The following is an 18,382-nucleotide window of genomic DNA, read 5'->3' on the forward strand; positions in this document are numbered from 1 at the left end:
ATTGAAATTTGCAGTTATTATTTGATCAAATTGTGGAACCTGATATTGGGCCATAATATAGATGACAACATTCAGCAATATAAACATTAACTTATATTCACTTTGATAATTGCTACACAAAATAAAATATTGTTTAATGCCCTATTGCACCAATCGGTCTAATAAAGACAGGCATATGTCATGTAGTGTGTGCTATGAAAGATATTTGGCCCAGTGTTGTTCGAACCTACTCTTCGTATAATTCCATTTTTCAAGGGTTCTATTACATGCAAAGCAAACAACTACACAGGTGGACCTCAATTTTTCATACTATCCCAATGGCTAGATTCTTTTTCCTTGCCACCACTGACAATGGCCAATCAGACTGAAAAATTCTGATAAAACTGACCGGGCCAAAACAGGGACCTCCAGGTTAGTGAGCCAGCTCCATACTTACTGAGCCACGAAGGCTACCGATTCCAACGCCATTAGTATTTTTTTTTTACTTCTAGCTGATCAATGACGCCTTCCATTCTATAATATTGTATGTATTTTTGACCTAAATAACAACAGTGTAACTTACCATCTTCTGAAGGTAGATAATTAGGATTGTGTGAAACGATAGTCATCTCTGGATCTTTGGCAAATCTAAATAAACAAGAGATTATAATTACACTTTGCTGTATCATGTTACAAAAAATTTTTAAGATTAAATTACAAGTCCAATAAATCTTTATATTCTACATTAACAAACATAAAACATTATCATTAAAATTATATTAAAACTATGTTTAATAAAGAGTTGTAATTGTATCTAGCAAAAAGTTACTATCTAATCTTTCATGAATAGCAAATACAGGTACATGCACAATAGATATATTGTGATAACTTACTTGTTTTTGGCAGCAAACCAGACAATAAGAATAGTTAATATGAGTATAATAAAAACTCCTACACAGATACCCGCTATAACACTCTTACTTATTGATGATACAACTGTAGAGAAAAATAAAAATATATTATATCTCACCGACATTAATATTAACACAGTTCTTACACATGTAGTAATCACCTGCATATCTTAAACAAATTAAGTCATTGTGACTATCTTGAGCTTATTGTCAATGGAGATATATGCTATAAATAAAAGATTTGTGGGTCAGATATATAGACAACCTTAATTAAGATTGAAGAAATATCTTTAATTCATCATATTTTAAAAAAATAGAGGATACAAAATTAGTAAAAAGAACAGGAATTTGGATATTTGCAAGAATATGTGAGCGATACTTACTGCCTGTTGATGGAATAAAAAAATATCTCTTTGGTGTCCATGATCCATTTCCAGCTAATGAAGTAGCTCGTATTTGATAGGAGTAATTACCAGGACTCAGTTTCTCTAGTTTATAACCTTTATAGGCTCTGTATTTAGTATAATTAATACACAGTCTTGTACGATATTCCTAAAAATAAAGTCAACAATCAGTTAATACACCAAGTTTCATCAATCTCATTCACTTTTCATGCTCCAAAGCATCAACTAATCAAACTGCTTTTAGCCCAAGAAGAAAATGTTCATCACTGGAATTCAGTCAAGGTATTATCCTAATGAACATCTACACTAAGTCGGAAATGAAATGAAATGAAATGGGGTTTAATGTCCTACTGTTCTGCTCCTATACTGGGCTAATGAAGACGGGCATACGCCATACAGTGTGCTATGAGGGAAATTTTGCCCGGGCAGCAGCACTATCACCTACTCTTATATCGAATTCCAACTGTCAAGGGATCTTTTACGTGCATTCCAAAGTATACACCGGACCTCGGTTTTTTGTCTTATCCGAAGGACTAGACAGCTGTCCTTGTCAGGTCCTCCGTCCTGCATCACTGACAAGGGGGAACCACGCCGGAAAATCTGGATGAACTTTCTTGGCCAATGCAGGGATCGAACACCCGACCTCCAGGCTAGCGAGTCAGCGTCTTATCCACGTGATCCCCACACTAAGTCGGAACAATGATTTTTGCACATATCGGTAACCATCAAAAGGGAGAGAACTGTTTTTGCATTCATTAACAATAGTTATTTTACTTACATCATTCATGCTTATTTTCTGATATTCTACTTCGAACGTGATAATTAATCCATTAGGTGCTACAGGTGATTCCCAGTTTATGAATACAACTGTTTTATTGATATTACGACTAGTTATAGATGTACTATTTATAGTATCAGCAGTAGCTACAAATACAAATAAACAATCATAAGGATTATACATACAATATATACAAAAAACACTGAATTAAACTTCAACTTTGGAATCCAGGAAATTTCTGCTGCATAAATTAGTCAATATATTAAACAAGCAGTTGCCATGCAAGATACGCCCACATTTTGCAAGAGATGGACAGACAACAAGCTAAAACATAAACATGATTTTTCGTAAAATCAGGGGTCACAATCCAGGAAGTTAAGGTCTGAAATGTGCGAATATCTAAAGGGAGTTCTTTGGGATCTAAAGATATATTTTAAGTTTCATCAAAATCAGACAAAGATTGTGACCTCTAGTGGGTCCACAACCATCGTATAACATACTTTTACAAAATCTGTGTACAAAGAGCTGCCATTTTGTCGGCAGGTTCTTTTCTATTTGAACTCAGCTTTCATTATGGTGTAAAGGTGATGTATTTAAACAGTTTTTAAAATTGGATAAAAATTGTGACCTCTAGATTCTAGAAGATCCACAAGCTAAAAATGTGATTTTTCGTATAATCAGGGGCCAAAATTCAGGAAGTTATAGTTTGATCTACACAAATAACGAAAGGAACCAAGATCTTTGGTATATAAACATATATTTAAGTTTCATCAAAATTGGACAAAGATTGTGACATGTACTATGTAGTGGGTACACAAGCTTGGTATTATATACTTTAACAATAACATACGTTTGTTCGGCAGTTACATTCCAATTTTTACGAAATTTGAACTCAACCATCATCGGGGTGTAATGATGATATATTTAAACGATTTTTAAAATCGGAACAAAAATTGTGACCTCTAAAGGGTCCACGAGCTAAAATCGCAACTTTTTCATACAATCAGGGGCCATCATCCAAGAAGTTACAGTTCGATGTGTGCGAATATCAAAACGAATCATGATCTTTAGGTTATAAACATACATTACAAGTTTCAGTAAAACTGAGTAAAAATTGGGACCTCTAAGAGTGGCCACAAGCTAAAAATGTGATTTTCTGTACAATTCTGGAAGTTATGGTTCAAAATGTGCACATATCGAAAGGAACCAAGATCTTTGGGAGATAAACCTATATTTCAAGTTTCGTCAAAATCTGATAAAACTTGTGACCTATAGAGTGTCCACAAACAAAATGTGAACAGACGAACAGGGGTGACAACAATATACGTCCACATTATTTAGCAGTACATAAACCAGTAAATGAAACATTGTTTTCAGAACAATCTTATTAATATCTGTCAATGGAGAAACAAGATGGTTGCCCGGTAATATTTTCACTTGTGTTTTCAAACGGTTACAATTTTCTTTATACAATAACCAAGTGTGATCAAGTAAAACTGACCATAAATGGTGGCTTATCAGCAGCAAAGCCGCCTGTTCCAGATCTAAAATGCATGCCAAAATATCCAGGTAAGCAAGGTTTGGGAAATGACAACTGCTAAACAAGGACAAGACCACTTATTCACACAATGTCACATCAAAATCAAAACGACAAATGTAGTATCTAATGTCTTCATTGACTACTTTTGATGTATTTTCAAGTCAAGTGCAATAACTCTGTAACTAAACCAAATTTGCACTTGTTGGAGATCTCATGAATATAAAACATCATATCAACGGTAGACACCAAGGCATCCACTACTACTCTACTATTTTTCATCTAAACAAATTCTGAATTGTGTTTGTGTTTCTGTAAATATTAAAACAAATCTAGTGTGTGCACTAAACTGTGATGATGATAATATAGGTCCACAATAAATCAGTGTACATAAAAATAAAATGACAATCTAAGAGTTAACTTACGTGAAGGCAGGGTTCTGGCATTGGCTATTGCACTATTACCTATATCTGTACACATATCTTGACCATTTTTCTTTTCATCAAGACAAGCTAATATCTGTAACAGTAAAATATATATATATATATATATATATATATATATATATATATATATATATATATATATCTATTAGTGATGGTCCAATAATTGGTTTAAACATCGGTAATTGGTCGATAAGTGGCCTATCGGTAGAAATCGGTATCGGTCAATACTCAACATTTAATACATGTAACTCATAATATACGTCATACTTTATTAATTCATAATATTACAAACACATAAGTTAAGTTCCAAATAGATGGTTGATTTTCTACCCTATAAAAATGGTGGGAGAATGTCACGTGACGGATGGGAAGCTATCGCTTTGATGTTGTATCATTATCACATAAATCATTCTGACATCTATTATAGACATACAGGTTGCCGTCTTGCCGATCAGTTTAGTGAATTATATTGCAATAGAATGATAACCTCGACTTTATTAATTCATCATACAGTAAATAATTAAGTTCATAATAAATGGTGTGTATTTTTGACTGCATAGGAAGCGTGACCCAATTATTCTTTCAAAAAGCATCACGTTAGGTTTGATTCCCAAGGTAAATTAGTAACAGGCTTTTCCAGACTAACAATGACATTGATTATCATGACATTCAGAGCATTTTAATGTGTAATAGATTTATATCCAACACTATTTTTCGCTGTCAATATCTTGTATCGGTAAAACTGATAGTAGCCATATTGGACCATCACTAAAATAATATATAGGGTACAGGTTGGGTATGCGTACATTTGTGGACACGTCATACCAGTGTATTTGTAATGCCATTATGAGTTTTTAAGATAGACTTGTTTTCCTTGTGAAAATATTCTACAAAGGTGTTTAGACAAGTTCATAAACCAACGAAAACAAATTAATCAGATAGATTTAATGTTTTTATTTCTCCATTTTAGTTTTGTAATTTGTTGAATGATAGACACTGACTGCCATTGCACAGTTGTATAGAAATATGTATCTAATTGTGCTATGTTCTTCAATTATTTGTCTTATGTGAACATGTCCTGTATTTCTGGTATGTAAATATCTCATTTTTTACAGCTTAATCCTCGCTAAAGTGTACCCATATTGACTTTATTAAACATTCTAAAGAATGCCAAATGTTGAAAAAAAATCTTTGCGAACAATTTGGGACTGGTATCTCTTTTAGAAAATCATTTTTCACAACATTGTTGATTGCAATGGATTTAAAATCCGTCAAATGACGATGTGGCTTTTAAGTATATGAATTGATATTACCTCTACATAATATGGTTGAGAATGACCCAGATTTGGCAAAATGACTTCAGTAGCATAACGTACAATAATCTCCTTCCTTTCATTTTCTATAGTTTCATTATCTGGATTAGTATTATTGGTACCATTTAAAACCATTTTATCTAATACTTGGGTACCATCACGCACATCATATTTCATATACTTCTCTTTACCATTTTCAATATCTGCTTGTGTTGGTACTTCACGTTTTTTACGGATCTCACTTGAAGGTCTAAAATGGGGAATAAATTTATATAGAATTTATTCCCAGAAATCTGAATATTTACAACCATTCTATAGATACTCTTGCTATCAATGATTTAAATACAAGTAAAGTACGGTGTGGTAACTGATTGGCAGTTGGGCCTGTAGTCCTACTACCAGCCAGTGAAAAACCTTAACATATATCAATTCTCTAGCACCTCCAAGCCATCATTCAATGGTCCTGAATAAGGATTCTATTTTTAATATTAGTTCCGAGGAGTTATGCCTCTAAATTGGAGTAAGAATGGTCCATTAGACACAGTATCTCAAAAAGCATCTTTAATCAAAGTGATGGAGGCAAAAATTTCCCCAGTTGGACTGGAGCAGAACAATAAGATGTTAAACCCCATTTCATTTCATTTCCTTTCTTGCCCTCCCACTTGCACTCTATACCGGACTAGCCTCTCAATCAATACCGGCTCTTCTGGCAAGATTCTTAGGAAACTTTTGTCTGCGATATCACCCTCGATGGAAGCAGGCGTTAAGCCTTATATAATAACAAACAGATGGCAATAGAACATTTTCAACACTTATCTTAGTTATGGGAGTGTTTATACAGTAATTCATTAAGCAAACCTTTTCTGATAAACTGTATCATGTAATGCATTTTCAAAGGCAATTTCATTCAATCGAATTCTTTCTTCTTCCTCTAATTCTTTACGAGATTTTGGACATCGACAACACTGATCACCGGTCGGTAGTGTTATATTCTTCTTTGGTTCTTCAGCATTAGCTCTACTAACTTTCTTATCATCATCAATGTCTAAAGCTGGAAAAAAAATATGGATGAAACATTTATCACTAAAACAGTAGCTAACCCCAGGGCCCAGACTATACTGAAGACTAGAAAAGATTATATTTTATCAAATTATCTAAGCAGACTATATATTAAGTCAACTGCAAACTAAACCAGCAGTTGCCAGGCAGGATACGCCCACATTTTTGAGAGATGGATAGAGAACAAGCTAAAAAGAAAGTGATTTTTCCTACAATCAAGGGCCATAATTCATGAAGTTACAATTCAATATGCGCAAATATCGAAAGGAACCAAGATCTTTGGGTTATAAACATGCATTTCAAGTTTCATCAAAATCGGATTAAAATTGTAACCTCTAAAGGGTCCACAACCTTGATATACCATATTTTTACACCTTTCGCGTACAAGCGGCGGCCACTTTGTCCGGCAGTTTTGGTTTGATTTTCAGGAAATTTGAACTCAACCTTTCTTATGGTGTTACGGTGATATATTCAAATGATTTTTACAATCAGATAATAACTGTGACCTTCAAGGGACCACAAGCTAAAAGGGGCGATTTTTCGTATAATCAGGGGCCATAATTCATGAAGTTACGATCCGATATGCGACAATATCGAAAGGAACCAAGATCTTTAGGTTATAAACATGCATTTCAAGTTTCATCAAAATCGAATTAAAATTGTGACCTCTACAGGGTCCACAACCTTGACATATACCATATTTTTACACTATTCGTGTACAAGCGGAGGCCATTTTGTCCGGCAATTTTGGTCTGATTTTCACGAAATTCGAACTCAACCTTCAATACGGTGTAACGGTGATATAATTAAACGTTTTTTTTAAATCGGATAATAATTGTGACCTCCAGAGGGACCACAAGCTAAAAAAGACGATTCTGCGTACAATCAGGGGCTATAATTCAGGAAGTTATGATCCGATATGCGACAATATCGAAAGGAACCAAGATCTTTAGGTTATAAACATGCTTTTCAAGTTTCATCAAAATCGAATTAAAATTGAGACCCATACGGGGTCCACAACCTTGACATATACCATATTTTTACACTATTCGCGTACAAACGGCGGCCATTTTGTCCGGCAATTTTGGTCCGATTTTCCCCAAATTTGAACTCAACCTTCCTTAGGATGTAACGGTGATATAATAATACGTTTTTTTAAATTGGATAAAAATTATGACCTATATAGGGTCCACAAGCTAAAAACGTGATTTTTCGTATAATCAGGGGCCATAATTCAGGAAATTACGATCCGATATGCGACAATATCGTTAGGAACCAAGATCTTTAGGTTACAAACATGCATTTCAAGTTACATCACAATCGAATTAAAATTGTGACCCATACAGGGTCCACAACCTTGATTTACCCTATTTTTACACTATTCGTGTACAAACGGCGGCCATTTTGTCCGGCAATTTTGGTCCGATTTTCCCCAAATTCGAACTCAACCTTCTTTAGGGTGTAACGGTGATATAATAATACGTTTTTTTTAAATCAGATAAAAATTATGACCTATATAAGGTCCACAAGCTAAAAATACGATTTTTCGTATAATCAGGGGCCATAATTCAGGAAGTTACGATCCAATATGCGACAATATCGAAAGGAGCCATACGTTTTTTTAAATCAGATAAAAATTATGACCTCTATAGGGTCCACAAGCTAAAAACGCGATTTTTCGTATAATCAGGGGCCATAATTCAGGAAGTTATGGTCCGATATGCACGAATATCGAAAGAAACTGAGATCTTTGGGTTATAAACTTACATGTCAAGTATCAACAAAATCGGATAAAAATTGTGACCTCTATAGGGTCCACAAGCTAAAAACGTGATTTTTCGTACAAACAGGGGCCATAATCCATGAAGTTTCGATCTGATACACGCCAATATCGAAAGCAGCCGAGATCTTTTGGGGACAAACCTATATTTCAAGTTTCGTCAAAATCGGACAAGAATTGTAACCTGTAGAGAGTCCACAAACAAATTGTGGCCGGACGGCCGGACAGGGGCGACGACAATATACGTCCACATGAAAATGTGGGCGTATAAAAATATAATATTTCATTAATTGGAAAATGTATTCAAACTCCAAAGAAAAATATATATTTTTTTTAATATGTATTGGTAAAAAATATTCCACAGGGCAGTCAAGAAATGGTTTTATTTTGTAAGGGAAATAACTCTTCATTTACCACTGTTGTCTCCCCTTACACCACAAAACAAAACCATGAGACTTGGCACTACAAGAACTTAATCATGATGATTGGAATAAAAGTTAACTCAGCTACAACTCGGCTATAGACACATTGGTAAAAGAGTTAGAAAACTCATCTAAATACATTAAATAACATTCATTGTAACCATTAAGTCATTGTAACCATTAAGTCTAGCTAAGGCCACACAAAATAAATGTCTTGTTTCTCGGGCAACTGACAGCTGAAACTGTAGGGAGGGAGGGCGGTTTCTTTTTTTTTTTTACTCATTGATGGTGCAAAATAAAATTTGGCTATTGCTGAAAATTGTTGGGGCGGGAGGGCGGTCTTTCTTTTTTTTTTTTTTTTTTTTTTAAATGAGAAAGTCATTACTTGTTTACGTTTTTGCTTTCCGTTATATTCAACTTTATTGTACATACTTAAAACATAAACCCAAAATCAAGTCTACTAAAACACTGAGACTGAACACTGACTGAAAGGAAAATAATTTTCCATATTTAATTCACATAATTGAAATTGGTTTAAAATAAAATTCCATACGACTATGTAATAGCCCTCCATAAAGACAACAATATTTTTAAAAACTAAGCCTCTTTCACCAGGTGTATCAAAAATAATAATCATGGTAAACAGTATTTAAAACTAAATCTAGTATCGCCGGTTTATTTATAATTATTTACCGAATTCCAACCAATGCATGTCACACCGTGTCATCGGTATTGGAGATTGCCGGAAATACTGTTTCTTGGGATATTCGGTGTGTTTCTCAGGATATTCGGTGTTCTATCCGGTGTTTATATTGAATGACTATTTAAATCTAACTAACAACTGGTCAGTAAAACCATCAAATCGGTAATCCAATTATTATTTTCCGGATTATCGAAACTACCGTAAATGTGCTAATAATGACCCAGATTCTAAGGTATGCATTATGACGACTATCGTCATCGTATCGTATTCTTAGCTATAATTAATTAACCTGTTCTACGGTTCATTATTTTATCAAAAGGACCGACTGAAGCCGGCAATAATGAGCCGATTACGATCGAATGATTGAAATATTGTTGCCAATGACTTTTAACACGAATCAAATTCTAGTTTATCAGGGGAGGTAATTAATATCACGTGATACAAAATGGAGGTTCTTTCGATATCAATAAAAAAGGCAAATCTGCCAAACTTCGCCATTGTTCGGATAAAAAAGACAGCATGTTCATCTGAATCAGTTTTAATACATTTGAATAGATATACATGTATGGCGGATGTAGGTACATGCGGGATATTTTTTTTACGACTTGCTTGTCGATGTGCGGGCGGGCGTTACATATTTATTTTTTTTCATCAAGACTAATAAATAGACTGCACGCGCAACCAATTTTGCGTGCGGGCGGTGCCCGAGAAACAAGTTATTTTATTTGTGTTGCCTAAGTTATATACAGTATCAATTCAGCAATATTAGACATATAAATCTTTTCTTACGTTCTTTACAATAATCTCTCTTATCGAATTCTTCTCTTTTCAGCATCTGCCGTTGCCAGTACACCTTGTAAAATGTTACATTGCCATTTGGAAATTTTGGTGGTTTCCATCTAACATGCAGCTCTCCCTCAATTTCAGCATCGACTTGTAAATTGACTGGACCCGTTGGATCTGAAAGACAGTTTTGTACAAATTAATATATCTGACATATCAATCATATTCCAGTATCCGTGTAAAATATAAAGTTCTAATTAATCTGCTGCAACATTCTGTTATAAAATCATACGGATGATAAATGTGGTATTGGTAGACAATATAAGACCACACAACCAAAATGGGGCCTCCACCGGCTTTATTTATTTGAGCTGTCCATGATATGGGAGACAAGAGTACTTAAGTATCCTATGTTACAGTTCAAAATTTTAAAATTGGATTATGTTCTAGATGAACAATCCCATCAAGTTTTTAAAAAATATCATCAAGGCCCGAATTACTGTAGAGTGTTCACAAGAAATTGTGGATGGCGGACAGCAGAGACAGCAATATACATTTTCGAATTTCCTTCATTTTCATAAAAATATGTAGTTTCAAGTTTGTTTCTATTGCTTAAAGCAGTTTAAAAAATATATTCTTGCTACATAAAAACATTTATTATATAGAAAAATACTCCCTTTATACTTATTTTGACATATGGACGCCAAAAACGTTCTGAGGTTTGTACAGTGCAATTTACTGATATATTTATGTAGCAGTTTAATACTTATAAAAATAAAATGGACATACTTGTTGCCAGTGTTCTGAAGTAGGTGACGTTTGATATAGCAGTTTTGCTAGCACCTCCAATTGTATAGGTTTGAATGTAGGCAGCATACAGAGTCCAGGGTGTTAGATTGGTCAAGACTTCCTGCGGAGGACCGCTCTTTTCTGCTTCCACTTCTTTTGTCTTCCATCTGAATAAAAAAAATAAACAGAGCATTAAAAAGCACATGCACCAGGAAAGACTAAATCATATACTAAACTATGAATCTATCATGCAATATGCCTAGAAATTGAGAAGTTCTCAACCAAATGTCAAGCATAATGATTAATAAAAGACTTTGGTCGTTTCTGATCTAGATTACCTGGTTCTAACAAAGCAACATGTTGGAGAAGTAAGCATAAAGAGGAGACCTCACATAAATTCTAAACCCTTATTTAACTTAGCTTTTCTATAACAAGCAGCATGACTTGGTAGCTTTAAAGGATATGAAGCAAATTTCATTGAGAGTGGCAAGTAGGGTTCACCTGCAAATAGCATTGAATAATGGAGGGGTAACTTTTTAAACAAAATACCAATCAAACTTATTAGCATAATTTAAATTATAAAATTCTTTTAAAATTAAGTACAGAAAAATCAAAAGTAAACATGACCTTTTAATTTAATATGTTCAATAGCCTACAGAGTAAATTGTTTTGGATATTCTGTTAGATACCGGTATTCTTAATAATAATATTCTTTTATCACAGACTGGAAGCTACTCTATTTGTCATTATGTGAAATATATATCCTGTTTATACAACACTGTAAATGTAAAATATAATTGGTAATTAGTAATCCAGTCCAACTATACCAATATAATATTATTACTTACACAGATTCAGAACAAGCATCTCTTCCTTGAAATATGTTTATATTCTTAGATTTCCTGTAATATAAAACACCCACATAAATTTTCAAAAGTACATATAATATGGACATAATAGCCAAGACGATTTTTTTTTAATTTGATGTAAAATCAATCTGTTCATTAGAATCTAAATCAAATGTTTTATGTTTGATAAAGGAAACCTCATTAATTTTTTTATTTCTGAAAAGCTAGTGAAATTATATCTGCATGTTTTTACTATTTATTTTTTCTCATATTTGAAATATTAATAAATCAAATATTGCACTGTTTAAAAAATTAAATAGATCTATGAAATGAATACTTTAATGTCCTTATAAATCTGAACACAACATAACCCAGACATTTGATATAAATTTTTTAAAGGGCATCACACAATAACAAATGGGATTTAAAGTCTTCTTTCATTCCAGATGGTACCAGAATCAATCCATTTATAGTTTATATACAAAATTATTTACAAAACACATTATCCCAACAGATAATTGTCTAACAGTAAACAGTAATTCCTACTTACACCTCTCTGTAATGAACAACATAACTGAGTAATTTCCGTTCATCCTGTCCTTTAAACTTCTCCCACTGTAAATGAGCGAAGTCTGGGGTTAAGTTTATAACACTCAGATTAATCTTGGTAACTTCGCCTAGAAATACAGAAGAATCAGAAATTATTGAAGCTCTACATGTATATAAACCATATTAACTGGTCATTTTTCTTAAGATTAACATATTTTTTTTTTATGTGATTTCAGAATCTGTCCAACTACCCCAGATCCTAATCTTGGTCTGCTGCACAAACAGTACACAATGCGGTGATAGACAGATTCTGACATTTTGAATTTCTGTGGGTTTATTTTCAATCAGTTGTCTGTATGTACATGTATATGAACAGATAATTAAGCTTTCATATTTCATATGAAAGCTTATTGTTTTTGTTAGTTATTATTATTTTTTTTTTTTTGTTCTTTTCCTGCAAATCTTATATCTCAGACAGAATATAATCATAGGATCTTTCTGTAACTTTTACCTACCCCGCAAGAATGGGTGATGTTTTCTGTTTAAATATATTTTCAAAATGTTTTATGAATCCCAAATTGCCGAATTTTCCTACAAAAACAGTTGACCTACTAGCTGTAACTTTGTGACTTTTTGACCTATTGTACTAATTCTTTTTTCTTTAAGTACCTTGAAACATTTACTTTCAATCTGCTCTTTCCAATTTTCAAATTTTATAAATTACTTCCTTGACATCTCATCCAGGAAGTAAAATCCAACTTGACAACTTCTTTAATATTATCACGATTTTCATGAAACTTGGCTGATCCAACTTCAACCATGTCATTAGAAATTTTCTAACTTGTCTCCCCTTTGAGAAAATTTAAAAGGATCAAAGTTATATTTTCTGAATCCTTGAAGGAGTGCCTATAAAATGTTCAGAGCAGAATTTTGAAAAAAAAACAAACCCCAAAACACATTAGGCCGTGGTTTGGAGAATTTGTCTCTTATTTCCGAAATAAATCCATTTCTGGATAGCTAGGATCAGGGTTGAATTTCGCCTTGACCTATTTCGTGCCGACAAAGTTGTTTACAAGACAATTTACTTCCTTAATTTTCAAAATGTACAAATTTGACCTAAATATTCGAACAGCTGAAGTTATTCTGACTCCGAAAATATAAGTTCCATTTAAATTTATCTCATTTTATTTTTCAATAATTTCCCGGTATTTTTAGTTCTTACTCTCCATTTTCATTTCATTTTCTGATCCGTCCAGTTTTTAAATGGCTTGATCATTTTTTCTGGAATGGGAAGTCAATCAGAAATGAAATGAAATGAAATGGGGTTTAACGTCCTACTGTTTTGCTCCGAACTGGGCTAATGAAGACGGGCATACGCCATACAGTGTGCTATGAGGGAAATTTTGCCCAGACAGCGGCACTACGGCCTACTCTTATATCGAATTCCAACTGTCAAGGGATCTTTTACGTGCACGCCAATGTGTACACGGGACCTCGGTTTTTCGTCTCATCCGAATGACTAGACAGCTGTCCTTGTCAGGCCCTCCGTCCTGCATCACTGACAAGGGGGAACCACGCCGGAAAATCGGGATGAACTTTCTCGGCCAATGCAGGGATCGAACACCCGACCTCCAGGCTAGCGAGCCAGCGCCTTACCCACTTAGCCACCGAGATCCCCGGAAGTCAATCAGATTATAGCAATACAAGTCTCTGTTATTTCCCTTTATTTTTCAGATTATTTGTTTGCCCGGGTGAAATGTTTCTCGCTATATTTAAGCTTACAACTTTGTGAATCCCCGGTTGTACGTGGCAAGGAGTAGGGTCGCCTGTCCAGCCTCGTGGGTTTTCTCCGGGTCCTCCGGTTTCCTCCCACTGCTAAAGACCCCTACGCGCAAGCGAATTATGTAAAAAAATTAAACCATGTTAGTCCGGAAATGACCTAGTTTGTGTCGAGTGGACGTTAAACCCCATTTCTCTTTCTCTCTCTTATAACTTTGTGAATTTTTGACTGATTTTAATAATTAATTTTTCTTGTTGAGACTGTTTATATAACCCATGACCTGTGACAGGAAGTGACTGTGAATATCAAACTTTCATAAGTTCATATCTGCCTGGCAGATCTAGTTAGATTAAAATTTCTAGCAGTTTATTTGAACAAATTAAAATCAAAACATGGCAATACATACAGTACATTAGTTTTTCAACTCAAATCTGTTTTCATTTTTTGGTATTTAATAAAACTAATGGAAATTGATCATTTAATCTCTCCAAAAAGGAGTCAGGATATACAATGATACTAATTCAATGAAATCAATTAATATAATTCTTTTTCACAAACACATCAATGGATAAAGGAAACTATATTGATTTGAAAGGTTCACAATTTCTTGAAATCTAGTAAAACTGTACTAAATACCATCAAAAAATTGATCATTTGAACTTTATAGAATATTTGAAAAGCATTTAAACAATAAATCAGCATTCAACTAACATGGGCATAAAAAAAAAAATATATTATATTGTATTAAAATAAATCCATCTTTAAATACTCTGGTGGAATTGTCAATTATTACTGATTCTATTAATGTCTTAGGTTTAGTTGTATTTGTGAATATCTATTAACATTAACAAGCTTGAAAATTACATGTACAACAATGTTGCCCACATAAAAATCAATGATCCTATCTCAACATATTCCATCCATTAAATGGACAAAACACATTTGTCTGTATTGCGCAATAATTTCAAAAGGTAGGATATCATTGTCATTCACAATATTTAGTCATGTTCAATGTCATTGCCAAATATCATATCATATATTTATCGGTAGAAATAGCCAATTTTGAATCAAGTAATTTTTATTATAATTTATAAGACACACTTACATGGAATAGAATCACCATTTGTACTTTCAACGTCAGCCATTTCACTTCCTTCTTTATACAATCCAACATTCTTTAAAAACTCCTTGATTTTATGAAAACACAATTTGCGATTAAAATTAAATTTAGCTTGACCATTGATAATTTTCAGATTCTTGGAAACCTCTGGTGTAAACAGTTCTTGAAGATTTGGATTGTCAAATATATTCAAGCTATAGCTGAAAGTAGATTAAACAATACATGGAAGTCAATACAATGAAAGACTATAAGATTTAATTATCCTTGTTTATACTTCTACTTAACCCTTTAGCAGTGGAACCACCCGAAACCGCCCAAACTAGAGTTCCTTAGACCTCACCAAAGCAACTGCGTCACATGAAAATCTGTGGTTCCCTATAGAACTAGTAAATAGCCCTATGATACAGAGAGCTATTCACTCATCTCGGACAGTTTGAGACTGCCTGGTCTGAAGAACAGTAGTTTTGGGCTGTTCACATAGACAATATATACATGAACTAAGTGCTTGGGGGTTAAAATTCCCTAAAAGACGAATATTATGGTTATAATACGTGCAATTTACTTCCTAAACAATTTATCGTACTGAAATCAAATGTCATTGAATAGACACAATAGATGGAGACACCTACAAATATCATTCACAATTCTCAAAAAGATAATTCTACCTATAGAATAGAGTTTTAATGTCCAATTATGAATAAGTATTTGGTGACATCTACTTTGTATTGATTTTAAACTTTATTCCCAATTTAACTTAAACTGAAAAACCATATTTATAAAAAAAAAAAACTTTTAGGACACCTATTTGATGTCTACACTGAACTGCCTGTCTATTTTTAATACACAATTTAAAAACTTAAACTTCATTTTTGGGTGGTGGGTCAAGTATATTGCATATACCACCAAGGGCTAATTTATATTTTGTAAGCTTACTGTATTTTTTAAGAGACAAAGATATTATCATAAAACCTTTGGAGACTCAATTATTGCCTTGTAATTTCCCTTCCTTTAATAAGCTTAATTAAAATAAAACAAATATCTGAGTTCCATTTATACTTCTTTTTCTGATGATTTCTGCGGACAAGTTGACTTGTGTTGAATGGTTTAACTCCAATCAATCATCATGACCTAAACAGCCTCATTATTGATCAAAAATTCTTTCACGTAAATATTAAGTTACTCCTACACACACAGACTATCATTCAAAAAATATATCGTCTTACTGTGACTGATCTAGTTTCTCGCCTCGGATGACCTTTAAATTTTTAAAGAAATGAAGAGAGAGAATTGGATAGGATCTTGTGACTTTAATGTAATGGGTAACTTCCTCAACATATCCTAAGCTCTCTTCTAGCTCCATAACAATATGACCTGTAATAACAACACAATAAGTCAATAAAGCTTTCATTAAATGTCTAAAGTCTTGCTTACACTAAGTTAGAGCCATGTGCCTGAATAGCATAAATATAATTAAAATTTGTATCTTTAGGCACATAGTATTTATGTATGTAATCATGCTGCAGCTTAAAGTGGGAGTATGTTGAAATACATCTTAATGTAAGTAAACAAGGATAAATTATTTTATTTGTTATGTATGGTCTGAAAGTATGGTATATATATTTATCTTTTAGACAGGAATATTACAGCTTTTATATTTCAAAAAAAAAAATGTAATTGTATAGATCTTGTTTCATCACTCATCAATATAACATTAGATCAACTAAAAAGTGCACTTTGTTTTTACCTACCATAAATAAAAGGGGTTTGACGCCTTTTAAGTGAAATTTGCTCATGTCATTTGTCCAAGTAAATAATCCGGATTATAATAATCTACATGTAGCGTGAATACAATTGTGATAAAAGTAATGCTTTAAGGTCAGGATCTTTACCTCAACCCCTTTTGTTTTTGATCTAAAAAAATGACATTAAATGTAGGAAATTATATCTGGGAGTATCAACAAAAAATTAAGAATTTTGGATATTGTGATGTTTGAAAAATTATGAGCTGATCATGATATGAAGTATGTATATTTGGATTGATTCTTTCTAGTCAGATGTATTTTGTTTTGGTTTTGTTGTTTCTGGTCTTGATGTGTATAATTAATAATTGTTATTATTATGCTTTAAAGTTAAAAAGGCAGAACAAGATACTTTTACATTTACATAAAGATAGGTTGCTAGAAACAAAACATACGCCCACAGCAGCTAAGTTGTCCGAGCAGTCAACAAGAGCCGTCGCATATTTTTACTTTTGCCAGTAATGAAAACATTTGCAACACTAAAATCTGATTATGAGTAACAACCCATTAAATAATTATCAGAAATCATTAGAATCGATTACTGTGTATAAATTTATATTAACTTTAGCCTCTAGCACGTCCACAAGATTTTATCACATGATCAAGAACCATAACTCTGGCAGTAATCATTGGAAATCATTGAATCCAGTCAAGACATTCACCTTACGAAACAATGAAAGTGTATAATGTCATGTCACCAAATACCTTACAACATCCGCACCAACTCTGAATTATGAACAGTCTACTTCAAGTAGAAGTGCTCATTCAGTCATTGTGTTCCAAAAGGTGTGACAGATGGACAGACCCTTTTCTGTAAATTCCAATTTTCTGCAGAAGGCAGGGAACAGGGTGTTTGATACAGCTAATTCAAAACACAAACCAAAAGATCAAAAGTTTGATTGGTGTAAAACAAATTAATATTGTTGGCATTGTTGCACAGTGCTTTTGTATGCACTTTTCAGTGAGCTAAGTTTGCATTTCCAAAGATCAGTACATGTACAGTCTAAATAAAGTAACAATCAACATACAATGAACTCTATTAAAGATAGGTTGCCAGGCAACGAAACATACGCCCACAGCAGCTATATTGTCCGGGCAGTCAACAAGAGTTGTCACATATTTGTACTTTTTTCGGTAATGAAATACATTAAAATCTGATTAAGAGTAACCACTCATTAAGTAATTATCAGAAAACCATTAGAATTTGTTTGGTTTCTGCCCCATGCTAACGTTTAGTATACAAAACTTTTAGCTGTTCAAGTCATAAAGATTCTTGAAAATCAATATACTTGTTCGTCTCAAGATCTTAAACACTGTGTATAAATTTAAAGTCAATCGGATATTAACTTTAGCCTTTAGAGCGTCCACAAGAATTTTCAAAG

At 33.3% G+C, this 18,382-nt stretch overlaps 1 protein-coding gene across 1 annotated transcript in view; it reads right to left on the bottom strand.

The window, feature by feature from the left end:
- LOC126817983 (putative molluscan insulin-related peptide(s) receptor) overlaps window positions 1-18,382 on the bottom strand; it is a 58,293-nt gene that overhangs the window by 12,360 nt on the left and 27,551 nt on the right. The window contains exons 6-18 of the mRNA XM_050545158.2: window positions 16,425-16,572; window positions 15,187-15,401; window positions 12,303-12,429; window positions 11,753-11,806; window positions 10,905-11,071; window positions 10,122-10,292; window positions 6,227-6,419; window positions 5,369-5,618; window positions 4,035-4,128; window positions 2,073-2,218; window positions 1,274-1,442; window positions 873-975; window positions 563-627 (exon numbers count right to left, since the gene is read on the bottom strand). Coding sequence (XP_050401115.2) covers window positions 563-627; window positions 873-975; window positions 1,274-1,442; window positions 2,073-2,218; window positions 4,035-4,128; window positions 5,369-5,618; window positions 6,227-6,419; window positions 10,122-10,292; window positions 10,905-11,071; window positions 11,753-11,806; window positions 12,303-12,429; window positions 15,187-15,401; window positions 16,425-16,572 — 1,902 coding nt within the window. The remainder of the gene's footprint in view (window positions 1-562; window positions 628-872; window positions 976-1,273; window positions 1,443-2,072; window positions 2,219-4,034; window positions 4,129-5,368; window positions 5,619-6,226; window positions 6,420-10,121; window positions 10,293-10,904; window positions 11,072-11,752; window positions 11,807-12,302; window positions 12,430-15,186; window positions 15,402-16,424; window positions 16,573-18,382) is intronic.

The sequence above is a fragment of the Patella vulgata genome, chromosome 4 (assembly GCF_932274485.2).
Source record: "Patella vulgata chromosome 4, xgPatVulg1.2, whole genome shotgun sequence".
NCBI lineage: Eukaryota > Metazoa > Mollusca > Gastropoda > Patellidae > Patella > Patella vulgata.